This window comes from Staurois parvus, unplaced genomic scaffold, assembly GCF_062004578.1.
Source record: "Staurois parvus isolate SC_StPar_1 unplaced genomic scaffold, SC_StPar_1.0 ptg000195l, whole genome shotgun sequence".
Lineage (NCBI taxonomy): Eukaryota > Metazoa > Chordata > Amphibia > Anura > Ranidae > Staurois > Staurois parvus.
Window position 1 is genome coordinate 2,879,554 of NW_028317991.1, and position 22,343 is coordinate 2,901,896.

The 22,343-nt window shown below is 42.2% G+C and overlaps 1 protein-coding gene across 1 annotated transcript in view; it reads right to left on the minus strand.

Moving 5' to 3' along the window:
- Positions 1–22,343, minus strand: part of DSCAM (DS cell adhesion molecule) — a 765,341-nt gene that overhangs the window by 169,478 nt on the left and 573,520 nt on the right. The window contains exon 25 of the mRNA XM_089677896.1: positions 9,988–10,176. Within this exon, the coding sequence (XP_089534022.1) occupies positions 9,988–10,176 (189 nt within the window). The remainder of the gene's footprint in view (positions 1–9,987; positions 10,177–22,343) is intronic.

The following is a 22,343-nucleotide window of genomic DNA, read 5'->3' on the forward strand; positions in this document are numbered from 1 at the left end:
TGTACGGAGAAATACTAGTGAAACAAAGTCTGACCAAAAACAAAAAAAAATGGTTTGCCGGGGAAATAAATGACAAGATCCCTCATGTGACATGGTCCTTAGTGCTGCCACCTCTTACCCTCATATGTCAGGCATTGCTCCAGCAGAAGCTGCTTCATCAGTCAGCAGGTGGGGTCAGACACCTAAAGCTGCCAGACCAGAGCAAGGAGAAGGAATCCATTTTTCAAGGCTTTTACCTGAGCATATGTTGACCCCATAACATCAGGACGGCCTAAGGAGCCTCGTATGGTATACGTGATCTGATCTGAGACATACGAGTCTGGACAGAATTATATATATCAGGCATGTATTGACCCCCTATAATTAAGTGGTTAAAGGATCTGGTAAGCTTCCAGTTTGATATCACGGTGGTGCAATTCTCACATTGGTGGTTATATTGGAATGAAGGATCTGGTAAGCTTCCAATTTGATATCACGGTGGTGCAATTCTCACATTGGTGGTTATATTGGAATGAAGATCTTCTATTATTCACCACAGAATAAGGGGAATTTTCTATATATCTTATACCTTACTTCTGCCAATGGTTCACTATTGAGCACTTTTCTGTTTTATTCTATTGGACACATATCATTTGTATATTATTTATGTGAATTTTTGATGTATTTATATATTTTACAACACTAGCTATTTATTTTGATTGCCCCATGGGTGCCGTACTGCCCATTTGGTCCCAGAAGAAGAGGCAGGTACATCCGTTGCATCAAGACCAGAATGCAGTGATGCTAGGCTTCTGATGTGCCTTCAATATAAATTTACAGCTACATCACTGCAGACTATCAAAAGTTTAGGAAAAAGTCATTTTTCTCTTTAATAAAAGTGATTATCTCCCATTACTTTCTTAACATTTCTGGTTAATGGCCCATGTGGTGTTAACGGGCAGGTGTCTAATATTTATAGCAGCAGCCGATGTTCATAAAGAAATCTCTGTTACACTCCATTACACTATAGTTGATCGTTGAATGGAGCAGAGCAGAGACTGCAGCTGTCATTAGGAAGGGTCTTGCCACTGCAAGTCTCATTCCCATAGCTCTAGGCCTAAAGCGGAACTTTCACCAACTGTTAAATAATAATCCTTAAAGAAATGCTAATGCAGCAGTGTTACTGCACCATGACAGTGGAAGATAAGGAAGAACACTTGACAATAATCATTGGCTGCTTAGCTACTGGTGTATCTTTTGCCACATTAATGCCAAAGAGGGAGTAGCTAGTGGGTAGGTGCTAGAGTAGTAATGGCAAAATATACTTCGAATGAATCCATAAATGCATTATTAAACTCGCACAGGTACAGTTGCAAGAAAAAGTATGTGAACCCCTTGGGATTACGTGGAGTTTTGCATGAATTGGGCATAAAATGTGCTCTGAAAGTCATCTAAGTCACAACAATAGAAGAACACAGTCTGCTGAACATAATACTACACAAACATTAGATGTTGCCATGGTTTAATTGCACATAATATGTAAACATTCACAGTGCAGGGAGGAAAAAGTATGTGAACCTTTGGACTTAATAACTGGTTGACCCTCCTTTGGCAGCAATAACCTCAACCAAACGTTTCCTGTAGTTGCAGATCAGACCTGCACAACGATCTGAAGTCATTTTGGACCACTCCTCTTCACAAAACTGTTTCAGGGTAGCAATATTCTTGGGATGTCTGGTGTGAATCGCTCTCTTAAGGTCATGCCACAGCATTTCAATCGGGTTGAGGTCAGGACTCTGACTGAGCCACTCCAGAAGGTGTATTCTGTGCTGTTGCAGCCATTGTTTTGTTGAATTACTTGTATGCTTTGGGTCATTGTCCTGTTGCATCACCCATCCTCTGCGGAGCTTCAGTTGGCGGACAGATTCATTTTTCCATCAATGACAACAATCCGTCCAGGCCCCGGGGCAGCAAAGCAGTTTGTGTAGTATTATGTTCAGCAGACTGTGTTCTTCTATTGTTGTGACTTAGAAGAACACAGTCTGCTGAACATCTGCCGTCCAGGCCCCGGGGCAGCAAAGCAGTTTGTGTAGTATTATGTTCAGCAGACTGTGTTCTTCTATTGTTGTGACTTAGAAGAACACAGTCTGCTGAACATCTGCCGTCCAGGCCCCGGGGCAGCAAAGCAGTTTGTGTAGTATTATGTTCAGCAGACTGTGTTCTTCTATTGTTGTGACTTAGATGACGTTCAGAGCACATTTTATGCCCAATTCATGCAAAACTCCACGTAATCCCAAGGGGTTCACATACTTTTTCTTGCAACTGTATAGGTACCCATATTTTAAAATATTGCTCAACATGGACAATTCTTACTGTCTTGGGAAGCCGAGAGCAAATGTGAGGGTGGAGATCATATTACTTTTATATATACAGTAAAGTGCAAAAGGTATAGAAAGTTGGGAAAAAATTGCTCTACATTAAAATCTAAAAGCTCAATCTTTTTTACCTTCATACATTCTACGCATGAATGTAAAAAACCTTATGTTTGTAGCAGCCCCCCTAACACTTACCTGAGCCCCCTCTTGATCCAGCGATATCTATGAGCGTTTCGGTTCTTCGGGGGACTCTCACTCCTGATTGGCTCTCACTCCTGAGCCCAATGGCTCCCGCTGCTGTCAATCACAGCCAGTGAGTCAATCAGGAGAAGAAGGGGGCAGGGGCATGTAAGTGCATGGACACGAAGAGCTGCTGGTCAGGAGCGCACCTGCTCAGGTGCCCCATTGCAAGCTGCTTGCTGTGGGGACACTCAAAAGGAGCACCGGTGGGGGACCCAAGAAGAGGAGGATCTGGGCTGCTCTGTGCAAAACCACCGCACACAGCAGGTAAGTATGACATATTTGTTATTTAAAAAAAAAACAAGACTTTAGTATCACTTTAGGAATGATTTTAGAGATGAAAGTGTTAATCATTTATTTTTCTCAATTAACAAAATAGAAAGTAGATGAACAGAGAAGAAATCCAAATCAAATCAAAATTTGGTGTGGCCACCCTTTGGCTTCACATCAGCTTTAATTCTTCTAGGTACCCACAGTGCTTGTGGTAGGTAGTTTGTTCCAAATATTTTTGAGAACTAACCACAGATCATCTGTGGATGTAAACTTCATCAGATTTTTCTGTCTCTTCATGTAATCCCAAACAGATTAAATGATATTAAGATTAGGGCTCTCTGGGGGCCAAACCATCACTTCCAGGACTCCTTATTCTTCTTTACACTGAGAATAGTTCCTAATGACATTGGCTGTATGTTTGGGGTTGTTATCCTGTTGCAGAATAAACTTGAGGCCAAACACACCTCCCTGGTGGTATGGCATGATTGACAAGTACCTTCCTGTATTTCTCAGCACTGAGGACACCATTGGTCCTGACCAACTCCATTTGCAGAAATACAGCACCAAACTTGCAAGGAACCTCCACCATACTTCACTGGTTCCTGCAGACTCTCAGAATTGTACTGCTCTCCAGCCCTTCGGGGAACAAACTTCCTCCTGCTACAGCAAAATATTTCATATTTTCACTCATCAGTCAAGATCACCCGCTGCCAGTTTTCTGCACCCCAGTTCCTATGTATTCGTGCCTAGTTGAGTCACTTAGCCTTGTCTCCATGTCGGAGGTTTAGCTTTTTGGCTACAATTCTTCCATGAAGACCACTTCTGGACAGACTTCTCTGGACAGTAGATGGGTGTACCTAGTGCTCACTGGTTTCCATCATATCTGTGCTGATGGCACTCTTCCGATGTCAAAGGGAAGTAAGCATTTGCTGCCCTAAGTTTCCTTGATGACTGCGTCTATGGTACTCAGCATTGCCTGATCAAAGGTGTCTTTAGTGTTGAGAAATACAGGCAGATACTTATCCATCATGCCATACCATCAAGGACCCATGTGAATGGCTCCAAATTTATTCTGCAGCAGGACAATGACCCCAAATATACAGCCAATATCATTAGGAACTATCCTCAGTGTAAAGATGCCCTGGAAGTGATGGTTTGGCCCCCACAGAGTCCTGATCTTAATGTCATTGAGTCTGTCTGGAATTACATGAAGAGACAGAAGAATTTGAGGCAGCCTACATCCACAGAAGACCTGTGGTTAGTTCTCCAAGATGTTTGGAACAACCTGCCTGCCGAGTTCCTTCTAAAACTGTGTGTATAGGCACTGTGTACACCTAGAAGAGATGATGCTGGCTAGAAGCCAAAGGGTGGTCACACCAAATATTGATTTGATTTGGATTTCTCTTCTGTTCATTTACTTTCTATTTTGTTAATTGGAAAAAATAAACTGTTAACACTTCTATCTATGAAAGCATTCATCATTTAAAGCATTTTTTCACAACTGCCTATACCTTTTGCACAGTACTTTATTTTAAGGGCCCTTTCACACTGTTGATTCGATCGGGTCAGTTTTTACGGTGGACCCAATTGGACCATCCATAGACCTCTATGGATTGGCAGGTATCAGCAGACAAGTGTCCACTGACACCCCCGCCAGCATCCGATTCTGCACTCCAAAAATAGGCAGATGGTGATCTGTTCTCTATCCGTCTAGCAGATCGGATCGGATGACAGTCGGGTGGAAACAGACAGGCGATCCATTTCCATCCGACCACCCCATAGGAAAAAGCAGGCTGTGTCTGTGTGAGCTCTGCAGCAATGGAGTGGACACAGCCCTGTCATCCGCTTGCACAGCGGAGATCAGTGGAGAGATCCCCCGCTGAGCAAACGGATCCTCTGGCGGGTCCACCCCCTCTGAAAGGAGCCTTAGGTTTACTTTTTTTTTTTTAGGCAAATATGTAACATTGTACATATTTTATATCTACAATTTCCAGTGAGAACTCTGGCCTCCTTTTGATTACCAAGCCATTCTTACATTTTTTGTTTAAAATGACCCTGTCAAGGGAAAACAAGTATAATCCAAAAATGTCCTATAAATGAAGGGAATTAATACTTACCTGGTTTGGTGTCCAATTGTTAAATCTTCTTTCTGCTGCAAAGCAACTCCTCTTACAATTTTCCTAATCTGACACACTTCCATGTGGAATGCTCTCTTTCGTTTACCAGGCTAACCTTAAATGCTTTGTTTAAAGTGACCTCAATGGGGGACAACAAGCATCTGCCAGAAAAATCCTGTAAATGACGGGACTTCATGCTTACTTGGTTTGGCTCTTTTTTTGTTTAATTTTCCTCTCTGCTTCAGAGCTACACCTCCCCTAACAATCTTCACAATCTGACACACTTCCAAGCATGTCTGATGTCTATATTCCCCGCCGCATTCATTTGTTCCTCCCATTGATCCCTACGTCACTACTACCCAGAAGTGTACAAGATGTCAAGATTCGTCAGTATGATGTTTGATAGCACCTGGTCAGGTAAGTGTGAATCTTTATTTGGTTGATACTTTATATCTATTGCCAGCATTGCTTTAATTAATAAAAAAGCCAATTGTTTGCTTCAGCTCAACATCTGAAGTGCAGATTACACACACAGCTGAAGGAGTCACCCTGCTGTTCTCTATGGCTCTATACAGACTTAAACTAAAAAGATGGTGTGAGCTGTCTTGAGAAAATCCATAATTATTTGTGACTAATACCACTGAGGCGCCTTAAATGTTTGATTTTAAAACAAAGATTTTATATAGTGGAAAGAAAAAAAAAAGTTTAATAACCCTATAAACCTACAAGTAAACCAATATTCCTCAAAGGAACAGATCTCCTGCTAGAAGGAAAAAAGGGTTAAAGAATACAACCCGGTGTCACTTATCCATCTACAGTACAAAGCACTATTCCCCACTAAACTTGCCAAGACAGCAAACTAGATTTATTGACAATGAAGGTAAGCAAACACTGCCTGACCTGAGATGTATGCAGGCTTATATTCAACATGCATAAATATTTATAAGCACGAAAATGCGATTTATATTGAAAATGAGATACAGTTGTGAAGAATAGCCAAGCCACACACAGATCAGAGCACAGCCTCCATTGCCCGCAATACTGCTGGTCTGGAAAAAAGATACTGGGACTCAACACCAAGTCCCCAAGGCACACAGTGTAGATTTAAAGTAAACCTGTCAGCATGTCAGAGTGAATAAACTGATACAACCGCTTAACAGAAGACACCACACGACAAGTTGCCAGTACATACCTTTTATCAAATTGCTTCTGACCCTTGGGAACCCACAAACCTCAACAGAGGCTGCTGAAGGGCAATGGGTATGTACCAGGGCTCTGATTGGTCTCTGAATCAGTGTTTGCACACATTGCACAGCTGGATTCTGGGGTTTCTGAAGGGTGCAGAAACCTCCTGGTACCTGATGTTAAGCAATTGCTTTAGTTTAATCATTGGTTTTGCCACACTGGAGTAACAATAACTCCCCCCCTATAACCCATAGATGGTAAAACGGTCTCCACAACTGTTTCAAGGGCATTACCAATAAAAGCCCTGAATAATAGAGAGTCCAAATCCCCTTAAAGGCGTTGAATATACAGTATATCTTACTGATTGAGACTAAAGCCTTGAACCAAATCTTTTCTGCTGGCGACTCTTAAATGTGTAAGTAGGTGCTCCTTATTGCTCCTCAGCCTGAGGACCTATCTCCTGCTGAGCACTTCCAGAGCAGTCCAAGACCCACACAAGGTCCAACGACTCTTAGGGAGTCCTTGACCACTGCTGTGGTTTTCCAACTACAATAATAATGCTAGTTTTGATTTTACATTGGGTTAGAAGTCCCTTCAACTAAGAACCCCCCAAAAACAAACTATTACTTTAGCTGCTGGGGACAGCTTTGTCACTTGAAGACATTAGGCCTTTGAAAAGTTGGGATGATTGTCAAGGTATTTTACACCTTTCAACCAACTGGTAAGACAGCTGGACAGTGGAAATCATGACAACAAAAACCATCTAAGACCCAGAAAGCTGTGCTTTGAGACAGACTTGGCTGACCTGTGGCGTGTCTCCACAGTCCCAACACTGGTAAATGCCATATTTTTGGTGGCAGCCATTTTAGGTTGGCAGTAGACCAGACTCTGCCTCTGATGTGTCACTGAAAACTGTGATCTCATCCAATCAGCAATGCAATCATGCATTGTTAATCTTAGTATTCCCAATTATAGTAGGTGCAATCATAGTATTTCCTGGAAATGTCTGTTAGGTGTCAGTGGGTACTGCAGAAACCACCGGCTGGAAACTGTAGACATTCAAAGTAGGAACTATGTCACCAGCAGACCATGGATTCTTCCAAATGGGTTCAAAGCTTTATTCAGCGGTCACATCATATTACAATGGCAATGTTTTGGAACCAAGCAGGGCCCCTTCATCATTGCCTGATGAAGGGGCACTGCATGGTTCTGAAACATTGCCTTTGTAATATGATGTGACCGCTGAATAAAGCTTTGTACTTATTTGGAGAATCCTTGGTGTGTTAGTGACATATCTCCTACTAATCCAAGCTGCAGGTCATCTTACCAATTGGGCATCACTAACATTGTCCTGGATGACCAGTCCAACACTAAAAATTACAGGATGATTGCCTGCAATGACAAACAGCCCTTTCTGTGCATTCCCACACTATGGAAAGGTGTGCTTTCTAATGGCATCCAACTTCAACTTAGAAGGAAGTTTCTTCTGCTCATACTAAAATTAAAATCTATGGGTGGTGAAACTTCTACAAGAGTGTATGTAATATAGCAGAAAATAACATCCTGCAAAGGAGAATAGCTATGAAGAGAGGTGCTGCCAATGTCACTATCTGAAGTTTTAAATGTATTCCAAAAAGGAAAGATTAATTCCGGCCTCTTGCACATTTGAGCTCATCACCCATACCATTATGTCCTACCCCCTTATATTAGTTCATGTTACATGACAGCTCAACTTTGTGCGAGGGTTAGGTGTTACTATGATATTCTGAATTGCAAAAGGGCAGACAGAACAAGCTATGAAGAGAAAAGGAAATATAAAACAGTGTTACAAGCCTCATACCACTCAAAAAGTGGCACATTTATATCTTATCTTTTTGGAAGAATAGGTTCTCTTGACATGCCTAATACAGGCACATCCAAAATACACATGGCAATATTCATGGAGCTCAAAAGTGTTTGACTGTTATGGCAACACAATAAAGAGGGGTTGTTGGAGGGTTAGGTATATCAGGTTAGCCAACCTTTCTCAATAAGGGTTCCTCCAGAGTTTGCTAATGATTACTTGAGCTGTAAGGAGTGATAGCTTGATCTTCTGCCCAGAGGCGTACTAACAGCTAATGGGGCCCTGGGCAATAAGAGATAATGGGGCCCCCTGTGTCTCCACCTACACTAAAGCCAAAACATCACCCCACCTACATATTGCAGCTCAGCTGCAAAGAAAGGGCATTAAAAATAATAAACAAAATAATAAAACAACGTCGGGTCTGGCATGGGTTTTGAGGGGAACCCCCACGCCAAAATTAAGAAAAAATGGCATGGAGATCCCCCCCCAAGATCCATACCACTTAGTGAACTGTTCCCAGTGAGCCTCTCACTGCACCCTCTACTGACCCCGGGCCCTCGGGCAATGCCCGAATGGTCAGTCCCCCCCGCTTCTGCCGAATGGTGCCTGCCTGGTTCTAAGGCTAGCATCACTCAAGAGAACCCATGGCTCAGTATCGGGTATAATACGGTAACTATCGATATCAATTATATTTTTAGCTCTCTGCAAAGGTTAAATTTTTCCACAGACCAGCAAATAAGGGGGCACATCTCCACTGATCAGCAGTTTAAGGGTGCATTGCTCCCAATGGCCAACAATGAAGGAATCACCTCTGCACTAGTTACCAGTGTAAGGGGACAGTTCTCCACTGACCACCAACATAAGGGATTCCTTTTTTTACACTGACCACCGATATAAAGGGGTCTACTCCACTGCATATTCGTGAAAGGGGGCACTTCTCTATTGACCAGCAATCAAAGGTGCCCTTCTCCACTAAGCACCAGTTTAATGGGGTACTTCCCTCTGATCACCAATGAAGAGGCCACTACACCACCATGAAGTGGACTTTTTCAACTGACTGCCAATTAAAGTGAGCACTGCATCACTAACCACCAATGTAAGAGTGCACTTCTCAATATCAATATTAGGGTGCTTCCACTATGATAATCAATGTAAAGGGGCACTACACCACTGTCTTACCTATTACTGTCTTCTACATAGTAAAGTTACTCACCTAGCCAGAGGATCCAGCATTGAGCTGTTGGGATCCTCCTCTCTGCAGCTGCTACCAGGGTCCGGTACCACCATTTTGCCTGTGACAGCTGCCTACTCTTCCGGGTGCACATGCCACCAGGCCTGTCCCCTTCCTCCTTACTAAATTGGACTGCAGGTCATGCATCCAAGGAGGCACCAGGGGCAAAGTGTCATTCACCTAGGTGACATTCCAGAAGTTGAGGGGTGGACCGAGCCTTTTAAGCCAAAAAAAAAACAAAAAAAAGTAACCCAATACTGGCGCTGTGGAAGTGGGGCGGGATGGGGAGTAAGAGAGTGCTTTGGGAGGGTGAAAGTCCACTTTATGTCTGCATCTAACCATCCCAGTAATATTTCAGCTGTCACATGGATAGAAAGTGATGTGAAATCTCCCAACGAAACCAACAGCAATAAAAACATAGTATATGAACTTGTGTAGATCGGTAAATGCAGAATGCTTTTAGGTGCATTTGGCTAGCTTTTGAGATGCTTCAGAGACCCTTATGAATTTCTTCCGAGAAGTGTCTGATCTTCTAAGCTGCACAAAGTAGATTTTGCATTCCTATTGACTTGCATAGGGCAAAAAGCAGTTCTGATGCAAACAAAAGCTTATGCACACAAGAAATGTGAGCGGTTGGCAGAATACAAAGCTTACTTTCATTCAAAAACAAATGAAATAAAATCAAATAACTGGATAGTTAATAATTACTTCCTGCTTTAGGTGGGCAGGACAAGACTCCAGTACCTTTCCCACTGGTTTTAGTCTCTATGATCTCACTGATGCGCCCGGTTCCGACTCCGTTGTGGGCCGTGAGGGTAAATTTGTACCAGGTGCCGCATTTTAGGTTTTCCAGGCGGTATGAGTGCTCGCTTGGACCAATGGGAATACTGCCCCACTGCTCAGTTTTATCCTCGGAGTATTGGAGTATGTAACCTGAAAAAGAAACACAGAACAGTCAGTGCCTTTCAGAAAAATGAAATCTGCTCTTCAAATCAATGATATATTTTCATGCAAAGTAGTGGAGTCTTGAAAAAGGTTTAATCATTAGAACTAGCGTATCTGGCCAGACAGAAATATTAAACGCTTATGAAAGATGGCCAGTTTTGTTATTTAATAAACTGTGCAATAAGTCTTCAGGACTGGAGTTTACTGTATTACAAGAGAAGTGAAAAGGGACTCATCATGGTGTTTTGTAGATGAGGACACTTTTAAATGTTTGCTTTGAATATTGCCATGACTATTGCAAGTCCCTCCTTGTTGACCTACCTTTACACAGGCTATCCCTTCCCCTCCATCAGTCTATTATGAATGTTGCTGCCAGAAATATTCACCTCACCAGCAGTTCAGTGTCTGCTGCCCTTCTCTGCCAATCCGTCCACTGGTATTAAAATACTAAAACAACATACAGAGCCCTCCACATCTATGCCTCCAGTTCAATCACCAACCCCATCTCAAAATTTCACCCAAACCATCCTCCTCACTCCTCACAGAATCTCCTCCAAGAGCTCCTTCCAAGCTCTTTACCTCTCATCACCTCCTCTCATGCTCACGTCCAGGCAGGGGCGGACTGACAACTCATGGGGCCCCCGGGCAATAGGGGATCATGGGGCCCCTGTGTCCTTGCCCAAACTCAAAAAAGCCTATGAAAAAGGTATCAGGGGCATCTCATGGGGCCCCCTACTGACCCCGGGCCCTCGGGCATTGCCCGAGTTTACAAATGGTCAGTCCGCCCCTGCGTCCAGGACTTCCCCAGAGCCTCTTTCACCCTCTAGAACTCCCTTCCCTAACCTGTCCTACTCTGTCTGCCTTTAGGTGTTCTTTGACAATGCATTTCTTTATCCCTCCACTACCTAAAACAGTTTTTTTTATTATCTACATCAATTCGTACATCTCTCAAAGTTGTTACCTTTTGCATCACTTGCCCCTATAATTTAGATTGTAAGTTCTCAAAGTATGTTTTCAGAATAGTCCTCCAGCCAAGTTTTTTTTTTTTGTTCTCACAACCAAAAAATAGTCCCTCAATTTAATAGACCCTACTCTTAAAGTAGTTGTAAACCATCACATATACCCAGTGAAGTGACTGCCCTCAGGTGATACACAGAGATGAAACAAATCCTCCTATATAAGTTGTACCTGTTTATCTGAATTCTTCTTTTCTCTACATCCATTCGATGTGCTGAATTATAGAGTTTGTCTGAGAGTTCAGAAAAAATGAGGCAGAGAGCCAAAGTTCTGCACTCTGCAGAGCTCAGTGAGGAGAGTTCTGAGAGCTCATTGGAGGGAAGAGATACACCCCTCTCTACACAGCTCACAGCAGCAAAGCTCACTCTGCTAACAGAGCTGAGGCCATCAATCACAGGCTGTGTGTGGGAGGCCCCTCCCCTGTCATCATTTTTCTCTTGGTGTTAGGAAAACTTGTCAGAACTAATTTATGCTGATAGCAGAGAAACAAAGCAGCAGACAGAAATGACACTCAGTGCTCTTAATTGAGATAAGTACATACTCTAGAGCAGTGGTTCTCAACCTTCCTAATGCCGTGACCCTTTAGTACAGTTCCTCATGTTGTGGTGACCCCCAACCATAAAATTATTTACCCAGTAATTATAATTCATGAGTGTCGTTTTACCTCCAATACTGCTGCTTTCAACACAGTAGCTGCTTTTAACAGAGTAGCTGCTTTCAACACAGCAGCTGCTTTCTACCCAGTAGCTGCTCTTTACACATCGGAAATATGTGTTTTCTGATGGTCTTAGGGGACCCCTGTGAAAGGGTCATTCGACCCCCAAAGGGGTCGCGACCCACAGGTTGAGAACCACTGCTCTAGAGGGATATGCTTTGTTCACATTTCATATCTGAGGCTTACAACCACTTAAACTGACCCTAATGCTGGGAACACACCACCATTTTTCTTTAGTTCAAGCTAAGCTTACCCAGCGGCTGAATGGAATAAAGAACTGGAGAGCTCAGGAGAAGCTCACTGCACTAACTATCCAATGTTTGGATGCCGATCAGATGCTGGTCTTCCAGCATGCTCGTTCAACAGAAGCCAGCCGTTTGGCTGACTTTTGACGGACAGGCGGGTGTGCACACAGGCCGAATGTCTCTATTGAACCGCATGATACCAGCCGATATTTGGCCTGTGTGCACAGGGCTTAAGGTAGCTAAAACAAAGACAAAATAGAGGGTGCACCAGCTTTGTGCATTTCTATAAAACAGATTGATTTCCAATATACTCACAAAAGTAAAACCAGGCAGTAAAACCATCAATACAATCCAAGAAACACAATCCAATAGCAATGCTCCAGTGATGTCCATCGGCTGGAAGTGAGGCTTAGGCGTTTCAGGGGCAGAAGGGCTAGTACTGATTAAAAGGGTTCTACCTGTAACTTAGAGCGTAACTCCCTTACTTACAATCTACATATTCTTGACAAGCAGTAAATTGTTTTAAAATAAGTCCTCAGTGACCTCTGTAGCTCCAGGATGAGCTGCCGAGCCACTGCTGGGAGGGGAAGCAGGTTGAGCGGGGTTCCTGAGCCACTGCAGGGATGGGAAGCAGGGACAGCTGAGCTGCTAAGCCACTTGTGCTAAGGTGAGCAGAGAGAGATGAACTGCTAAGTGACTTTTGGGGGGGAGCAGGAGGAGAGAACTGTTAAAAAAATGACTTAAGGTATTAGTGCTTCTGCTGTGAACTTTGAAGATGAATTAATCCACATTGCCTGCAGCTACAGAGTTTGTTGAGGGTTCATTTTCATATTAAAGCCGTATTAAACCCAAAACCATAAAGGTAAAATAGTACAACTTAACAATCAGAGATGTGGTACCTGCATTAGTTTTCTTTTTTTAGGCTTTTCCCACTGTGTTTACCTGGTGACCTTGCCAGTAACACACTTACTGTTTTAGATTACCTTCACTCTGGATGAAGGAGCACAGGGGGCACCTTTAGACAGCAGCATTGTTAATCTGGGGGAGGGAAATGTTTGAGGTACCAATAGCTTAAGGTACACAAAGAAAGTTCAAGCCAAACTCCAACTAACACTTTGTTACTAAACCTACAACAATAAAATCAGTCTGTATCTGCAGTAAAGCATGCTTGTTATACTCACTGTGGAATCTAAGGGATTAATCCTCTGCATTGTGTAAAAAGGCTGTTTGATCCTGACTTCTCTGATCCTCCCCTCCTTCCAGTGTCCCCTTGTATCTTCTGATAAACCTCCTAGATTGTAAACTCGAAAGAGCAGGGCCCTCGAACCCCTTGTGTATTGTTTTGTTACTGTATTGTCTCATGTACTGTCCCCCACTATAATGTACAGCGCTGAGCAAACCTTTTGGCGCTATATAAATACTGTATAATAATAATAAGATATATTTTGTGGAGACACTCTGCACATGCTCAGTTTAGTATGTATTGCTAGAGATTATTTTTTTGTTCTTGGGATGCAATCAGCACAGGGCCAATCAGCACTGTCCAGACAGAGGTCAGGGGCCCTACATTCTCCTAGAAGAGGATCAAAACTCCTCCTATAAGCTTTAACCAGTGCTCTGCTGGACACTGATAGAAATCACAAAATTGCTCTAACTGCTTATAAGAAAAGGTATTTAGCAGTTTATATTTACTAACATAATTGCATTTCCATGTTGTATGTACTGTGTGAGACCAGATATAGTGAATTCAGGGTCCTGGGTTTAGTAACACTTTAATAAGCAGTTACAGTTGCAAGAAAAAGTATGTGAACCCCTTGGGATTACGTGGAGTTTTGCATGAATTGGGCATAAAATGTGCTCTGAACGTCATCTAAGTCACAACAATAGAAGAACACAGTCTGCTGAACATAATACTACACAAACATTAGATGTTGCCATGGTTTAATTGCACATAACATGTAGACATTCACAGTGCAGGGAGGAAAAAGTATATGAACCTTTGGACTTAATAACTGGTTGACCCTCCTTTGGCAGCAATAACCTCAACCAAACGTTTCCTGCAGTTGCAGATCAGACCTGCACAACGATCTGGAGTAATTTTGGACCACTCCTCTTCACAAAACTGTTTCAGTGTAGCAATATTCTTGGGATGTCTGGTGTGAATCGCTCTCTTAAGGTCATGCCACAGCATTTCAATCGGGTTGAGGTCAGGACTCTGACTGAGCCGCTCCAGAAGGCGTATTCTGTGCTGTTGCAGCCATTGTTTTGTTGAATTACTTGTATGCTTTGGGTCATTGTCCTGTTGCATCACCCGTCCTCTGCGGAGCTTCAGTTGGCGGACAGATGGTCGTACGTTTTCCTGCAAAATGTCTTGATAAACTCTGGAATTCATTTTCCCATCAATGACAACAATCCGTCCAGGCCCTGAGGCAGCAAAGCAGCCCCAAACCATGATGCTCCCTCCGCCATGTTTTACAGTGGGGACGAGGTTTTGATGTTGGTGTGCTGTGCCTTTTTTTCTCCACACATAGTGTTGTGTGTTCTTCCCAAACAACTCAATCTTGGTTTCATCTGTCCACAGTATATTTTGCCAGTAGTGCTGTGGAACATCCAGGTGCTCTTTTGCAAACTTCAAATGTGCTGCAATATTCTTTTTGGACAGCAATGGCTTCCTCCGTGGTGTCCTCCCATGTACTCCATTCTTGTTTAATGTCTTCCTTATTGTAGATGTGTCAACAAAAATGTTAGCATGTGTCAGAGATTTCTGTAGGTCTTTAGCTGACACTCTGGGATTCTTCTTTACCTCATGCAGCATTCTGCGCTGTGCTCTTGCAGTCATTTTTACAGGACGACAACGACTAGGGAGAGTAGCAACAGTGCTAAACTTTCTCCATTTGTAGACAGTCTGTCTTACCGTGGACACATGAACATCAAGGCTTTTGGAGATACTTTTGTAACCCTTTCCAGCTTCATGCAAGTCACAATTCTTGATCGTAGGTCTTCTGAGAGCTCTTTTCTGCGAGGCATGGTTCACATCACACAGTGCTTCTTGAAACCAGTAAACCCAAAACAGGTGTGTGTTTTTTAAGGGCAGGACAGCTGTCAGCAACACATCCAATATCATCACACTGATTGGAGTCAAGGTTGGCTCACTCCTGGCTCCAATTAGCTCTGGGAGAAGTCATTAAGCTAGGGCCTCACATACCTTTTCCTCCCTGCACTGTGAATGTTTACATGTTATGTGCAATTAAACCATGGCAACATCTAATGTTTGTGTAGTATTATGTTCAGCAGACTGTGTTCTTCTATTGTTGTGACTTAGATGACGTTCAGAGCACATTTTATGCCCAATTCATGCAAAACTCCACGTAATCCCAAGGGGTTCACATACTTTTTCTTGCAACTGTACAGCAACAGGTTTTTTTTATTTTGGGATAAAGTTTTTACATACAGTAAATCAATAAAAGCTGATATTTGTAAGCACCCCTGTCAGTGGTAAATGGTTTGTCTCAACCATCTAACTACTACATCTGCATGACATCTTGATCTGTTGAAAAGCAACAGAATTACTAGCTGGATCACCAGGTGAAAATAAAGGAAAGAAAGCCTTAAAATGAAAACGAATGCAGTCATCACATCAAAGACTAATAAAAGTATGCATTTGGGTTTAATACCACTTTAGTATGCAGTTTATTAGGAATATGCAAATGTACATAACCTGCCCACAAGTTTACTTTAAAGTAATATTAAAAGCTAATTTTTTAAATTAAAAAAATAAAGAGGTTTCACTTACAAGTTCTGTACAATGTTACTACACAGGGGTCCCTTACCTCCTCTTTGGTGGTCTCCCCCTTCTTCCAAGTGTTCTCTTAGTAAGCTCGGTACTAAGGGGCTACCCATACAAATGTGCTCCCAGTTTGGGCTGTGTGCTTCCACAGATACACATAGCGCTGGTAAGCCACATTCTGCTCCCTCCTCACAGGATTTTGACTGACGGCAGCAGGGACTTATGCCTTCCGCTGCTCTCAGTGTTCCCTGTGAGACCAGGAAGAGAAGAGAGTAGTGCTGCAGCCAGAACAGCTCTGGATCAGTAAGAGGAGTTAGGTAGGTGTTTAAGAATTGCGGGGGAGGAGTTAGTGGGGACTTTTTTTTTATCATAATAGAGGGAATGCCTTAAGGTAAAAAACGTTTTGACTCTAGAACCACTTTAAGGTTACCCCTTACTCCTGGCCATAGATGATGCGATTTGGGGGAACTGAGCGATTTTCTTTCCTACAACCTATGGTTCTAGGAAAGATGATCGCTCAGTTTCCCCATCAACACTGACAGTGTTGATGGGGGAGTACCTCCCACGGAGCTATTGTGCTCTCCTGGCAGGGGAAGCTGTCCCCTCTGGGAGAACACATAATAGCCGCTAGCAATAATCACATGTAAAAATCCAACAGGCTAGTTGTACAGCAATCAGATTGGGTACAGTCAGCCTGCCCATAGATTATTCAATTCTCAGCTGAATACCTGCTGAACCGGCCAGGATTCAAACCATTTATAGCCACTTTACCCCTTACCACACTTTAACCACTTCAAGTCCGGACACTTGCACCCCCTTCCAGTCCAGGCCAATTTTCAGCTTTCAGTGCTATCACACTTTGAATGGCAATTGCACGGTCATGCAACACTGTACCCATATTACATTTTTAGCATTTTTTTTTTAGACAGATATAACTTTATTTTGGTGGTATTTATTCACCACTGGGATTTTTATTTTTTTTGCTATATAAATGAAAAAGATCAAACATTTTGAAAAAAAAAATGTTTTTTCTTATAAAATTTTGCAAATAAATAATCTTTCTTCATAAATCTTGGCCAAAATGTATTCATCTATCTTTTTAGTAAAAAAAAAATAAATAACCCAAATTAGTTTATAACCAAAAATTATAATTTTTAAAAACTTTTTTTACATTTAATTTTTGTTATATTATTATTTATGTATTTTTTTTTTAATATACTGTCACCCTAGCAGTACAGTGGCACCATAGTGACACTGTACTACTTGTGGGAGGTGATGAAGATTTTTCTTTCTTTTTTTACACCCATAGAGGCTGGAAAAGCAATAATTTCTCCTCTCTGGCTTCATTCCTGCAGCCATTGAGAAATACTGTGTGAGCTTTGATTGGTCACAGCTTGTCACATGGTACAAGGCTGTTGTGAATAGCCTTGTACGTACCATGTGACCTCTGTGATCATTCACAGATTTTACAAGCAATGATGTCAGGAAGTGACATCTTGTTTACTACTATGCATGTTATCACTGAATGACCAATCAGAAGAGGTTAAAACACTTATATATACCCAGTGAAGTGACTAGCCTCAGGTGATACACAGAGATTGAACAAATCCTCCTACTTAAGTTGTACCTGTTTATCCTTACATCCGTTAAAAGTCTAGAATTTATACAGCTTTTGTGAAAGTTCAGGAGAAAGTGGGCAGAGCTGAAATTACACTCTGCACAGCTCAGTGTGGAGAGCTCTCAGAGCGGATTGGAGGAGAAGGGCAACCTCCCCCCCCCCCCTCCACACAGCTCACAGAAACAGAGCTGAGGTCATCACAGGCTGTGTGCTGGAGCTCCCTCTCCGTCACCATGTTTCTCTTGGTGTCAGGAAAACTTGTCAGAAGTGACTCATGCAGATAGCAGAGGAAGGAAGCAGCAGGCAGCAATGACATTTAGTGCTCTGGATTGAGACAAGTACACACTATAGTGGGATATGCTTTGTTCATATCTCATGCCTGAGGTTTACAACCACTTTAAATCCTAAATATTTGTATAACTCTGAAATGATCCCATAGCACCCAACTTCCCCCTCAGCACATAGCCCTAAAAAAGGAATGTATAATCCTTTTTTTTTTTCTTTGACAGGTACAAAAAATTAGCTTGATGTACAGAAAGTAAGCGTACCAATATATGCAAATGTTTTACAAAGCTATGTATAATTTGTAATCCTATCTGTACATGGGTCCCAACACAAATGAAAAAAAAAAGATCCACAATGTTTGGAACAAAATAATTCCTGTATGTTCTACAGATAGGTTCGCTTTAAATGCAACATTGTCCTGTATAATTGGGGTGAGTGTTTGAGCTAGGAAGTTTCTGAACACGACACGTGATGTGTAATTTCAATTTTCCCCATTTATATGGTATTGAGGTTTAAGCTGCAGTCTGTGTTCTGTTGGCTGGGCTCTGGCTGCATTATTCTCATTCACAGCGGGAGAATTGTTCCTGAATGTGTAATAAGTTTGCACATCTGCTGCTGTGTAGGTGACCTGGGTATTTATAGGACTGTTATTTCCATGTCTTAGAACCTTCATGGAACAATAATCCTAAAATACAAGCTGCCAGAAAATAGCTTTTAATAACATTAGCAGACATATTCAAAAGGGTAGGAATCAGGTCCACAATCGGCACAATCAGAACTAACAAGGGGAAATTCTGATAACAGAGAACAGCAGAATTATAGTGTAAGGCTGGCAAATCTTTATTTCTCATGACAAGAGGTCAACATTTTTTTAAAAACTATGTATTTCGAGGGTTCCATACTCCTCCTTCACAAATAGAGGATATTTTAAAGGGCAATTCCACTTTAGTGGAAAAAAACAATATACACACACGCACACACTATATTGGCAAAAGTATTAGGACGCCCCTCCAAATCATTGGACTCAGGTGTTCCAATCACCTCCATGGCCACAGGTGTATAAAATCATCACCTAGGCATGCAGACTGCTTCTACAAACATTTGTGAAAGAATGGGTCGCTCTCAGGAGCTCAGTGACTCCAAGCGTGGTACCGTGATAGGTTGTCACCTGTGCAATAAGTCCATCCGTGACATTTCCTGGCTACTAAATATTCCACAGTCAGCTGTTAGTGGTATTATAATAAAGTGGAAGCAACTGGGCGGTACAGTGGCTTAGTGGTTAGCACGTCTGCCTTGCAGTAAATGGGTCATGGGTTTGATTCCCGACCATGGTGCCTCCTGCATGGAGTTTGCATGTTCTCCCTGTGCTTGCATGGGTTTCCTCCAGGTGCTCTGGTTTCCTCCCACAATCCAAAGACATGCTGGTAGGTTAATTGGATCCTGTCTAAATTGGCCCTAATATGTGTATGTATGAATGTGAGTTAGAGACTGATGTGAATGTTCAATATATATATGTGTAAAGTGCTGTGTAAATTGACAGTGCTATATAAGTACCTGAAAGAAATAAATAAACTGGGAACAACAGCAACTCAGCCACCTAGTGGTAGGCCATGTAAAATGACAGAGTGGGGTCAGTGCATTCTGAAGCACACAGTGCATAGAAGTCGCCAACTGTCTGCAGAGTCAATAGCTAAAGACTTCCAAAATTTGTGTGGCCTTCAGATTAGCATAACAGTGTGTAGAGAGCTTCATGGAATGGGTTTCCATGACTGAGCAGCTGCATCCAAGCCTTACATCACCTTTGGATGCAGTGGTGTAAAGTATGTTGCCACTAGACTCTAGAGCAGTGGAGATGTGTTCTCTGGAGTGACCATTCATGCTTCTCTGTCTGGAAATCGGATGGACATGTCTGGGTTTGGTGGTTGCCAGGAGAACGGTACTTGCCTGACTGCATTCTGTAAAGTTTGGTGGAGGGGGGGATTAAGGTCTGGGGTTGTTTTTCAGGGGTTGGGCTTGGCCCTTTAGTTCCAGTGAAGGGAACTGTTAAGGCATCAGCATACCAAGACATTTTGGACAATTTCATGCTCCCAACTTTGTGGGAACAGTTTGGGGATGGCCCCTTCCTGTTCCAACATGACTGCATACCAGTGCACAAAGCAAGATCCTTAAAGACATGGAGGAGCCAATTTGGGGTGGAGGAACTTGACTGGCCTGCACAGAGTCCTGACCTCAACCCCATAGAACACCTTTGGGATGAATTAGAGTGGAGCCTGCGAGCCAGGCCTTCTCATCCGACATCAGTGCCTGACCTCACAAATGTGTTTCTGGAAGAATGGTCAAACATTCCCATAGACGCACTAAGACAGACCTAAGGCCATATTTGAAATGTTTACACCAGTCAAATGTCTTACTGCGGCTATCACCATACTGTTCTTGAAGTCTTCTGTAGATATCCGCGGGTTTTACGCCTTCGTTCACAAGAAAATATCATCACCACACACTGTTCTATGCACGCACTAACACTGTTGTTTGCCATCTTGATTAACTAACATCCTTTTTTTCATACCTGTACAATTAAAAGTCCTGGTTTGACTTGATCGTCCCTCATAAAACTATTGAACCAGAAAACTGCATTTGCTTTTAACATTCAGAATTGGAATGAATGGATTTTTCTGAAAGAACACCACATACACTATTAGGAATGCATTCATCTGAGAAACATTTTCCATCTTTTGAATGTTTTTATCACTATGGTCAGAAAAGAATATCAACTTGACCCCACTAAGAATTAGAAAATCAAAGGGACGTTCTTAAAACGAAAAATTTTGATCAAGATTCTACTAGTGTATTTCCAGCCTTAGGCTCAATGGAGGTCTTCAAGTTGCATTTGTGTAAATAAGTCCGAATGATAGATCACAGCCATTGTCTCCATTTTAAGCTGACACAACTGGGCTGAAAGGCTGATACCTTGATGTGAGAACCCATGATCAAAACAACATCCTCATTTATTGTGAGCCACAAGCAGATACTTTTTCTTTCACAAATAATTCGTGACCAGGAATACAAGCGATCACAGACACTCGAACACGGAGATGCAAGGTGTAAACTGACTAATATTATTCAGATCATAGCTTGTCAGCAAAGAAGCTTTGATGTTGTTTTGTAGAGGCAGAGGGGGGAAATATCTCCCCTCTTCTCTTCTGAGGATAAAGAAACAAAATCTTGACAGGCCATCTCTGCTCTCTAAAAATAAACGATCTGATCCAGGGATGGCGAACAAAGCAGTCATCATGACTTATTCATTGAGTGCTGTCATCAAAAATAGCCAACAGCTCCCCAAACTGCGTATACAGAACAGCTTGGAAGGAATGGGGAAGGCAGTGCACTTAGGGGACACCCTTGAAAAAATAATTTATATCCCCATTACTTTCTGTGACCTTTTATTCAAGAGGTATCTATTCCAAATTTTTAGCAGTATTACTTCTAGATACTGCTGATCACTGCACCTATGTGGGTAGAATATTTACACCTTAGTTTCCTAATATTCTGTGCTGGAAGTCCAAAGCTTTAAAGACTTTGGGATTTATAATTAAGAACCACAATTTTGAGAGGTGTAGATAAGTTGCCTTTGCCAATTTTTTCTCTCAACATGGAAGTTAGCTGCCTGTCATGTTGGCCCAGTGCAATGGTACTCAAACTGTTTTTGCCGTGCTCCCCTTTAGAGCAGTTGAATTTTCACTCACTAACACCACCAATACACATTTTGTTGGATCAGTCATACTGAAAGGCCAGTTTATTGACTGCTAATTATAATTAAGGACTCCGGTTTTAAGAGGTGTAGGTAGGTTGCCTCTGCCATTTTTTTTAAATGGTAGATGCCTGCTTGTTACGTTCCTACTATAGTGGTTTTTCTGCCATGCTCCCATTTAGAACAGTTGAACTTCACCCACCACCACCACCCATACACATTCTTTTGGATCAGTTATACTGGAAGGTCAATTTATTGATTGCTAAACTAGTTAATGACTTGTGTTTTGAGAGGCACAGGTAGGTTACCTTTGCCATTTTTTTTCCTGAACATAGTCATTTTCTGCCTGTCATGTTGGCCTAGTGGAGTGGTAATCAACCTCTTTCTGATATGCTCCCCTTTAGAGCAGTTGAACTTCACCCACCACCATCACCCTTTAAAATTTTTTGGGATCAGTTATACTGGACATGGTAGTTACCTGCCTATCATGTTGGCCTAGTGCAGTGATTCTCAAACACTACAACCACTTTTTGTTTGGCTCAGTTATACTGGAAGGTCAATTTATTGCCTGCTAATTATAGTTAATGACTTCTGTTTTGAGAGACATAGATAGGTTGCATGTGCCATTTTTGTTCTGAACATGGTAGTTGACCTAGTGCAGTGGTTCTCTAACTTTTTCTGCCATGCTCCTCTTTAAAGGAATTGAACTTTCACCCATCACCATCAACCATACACATTTT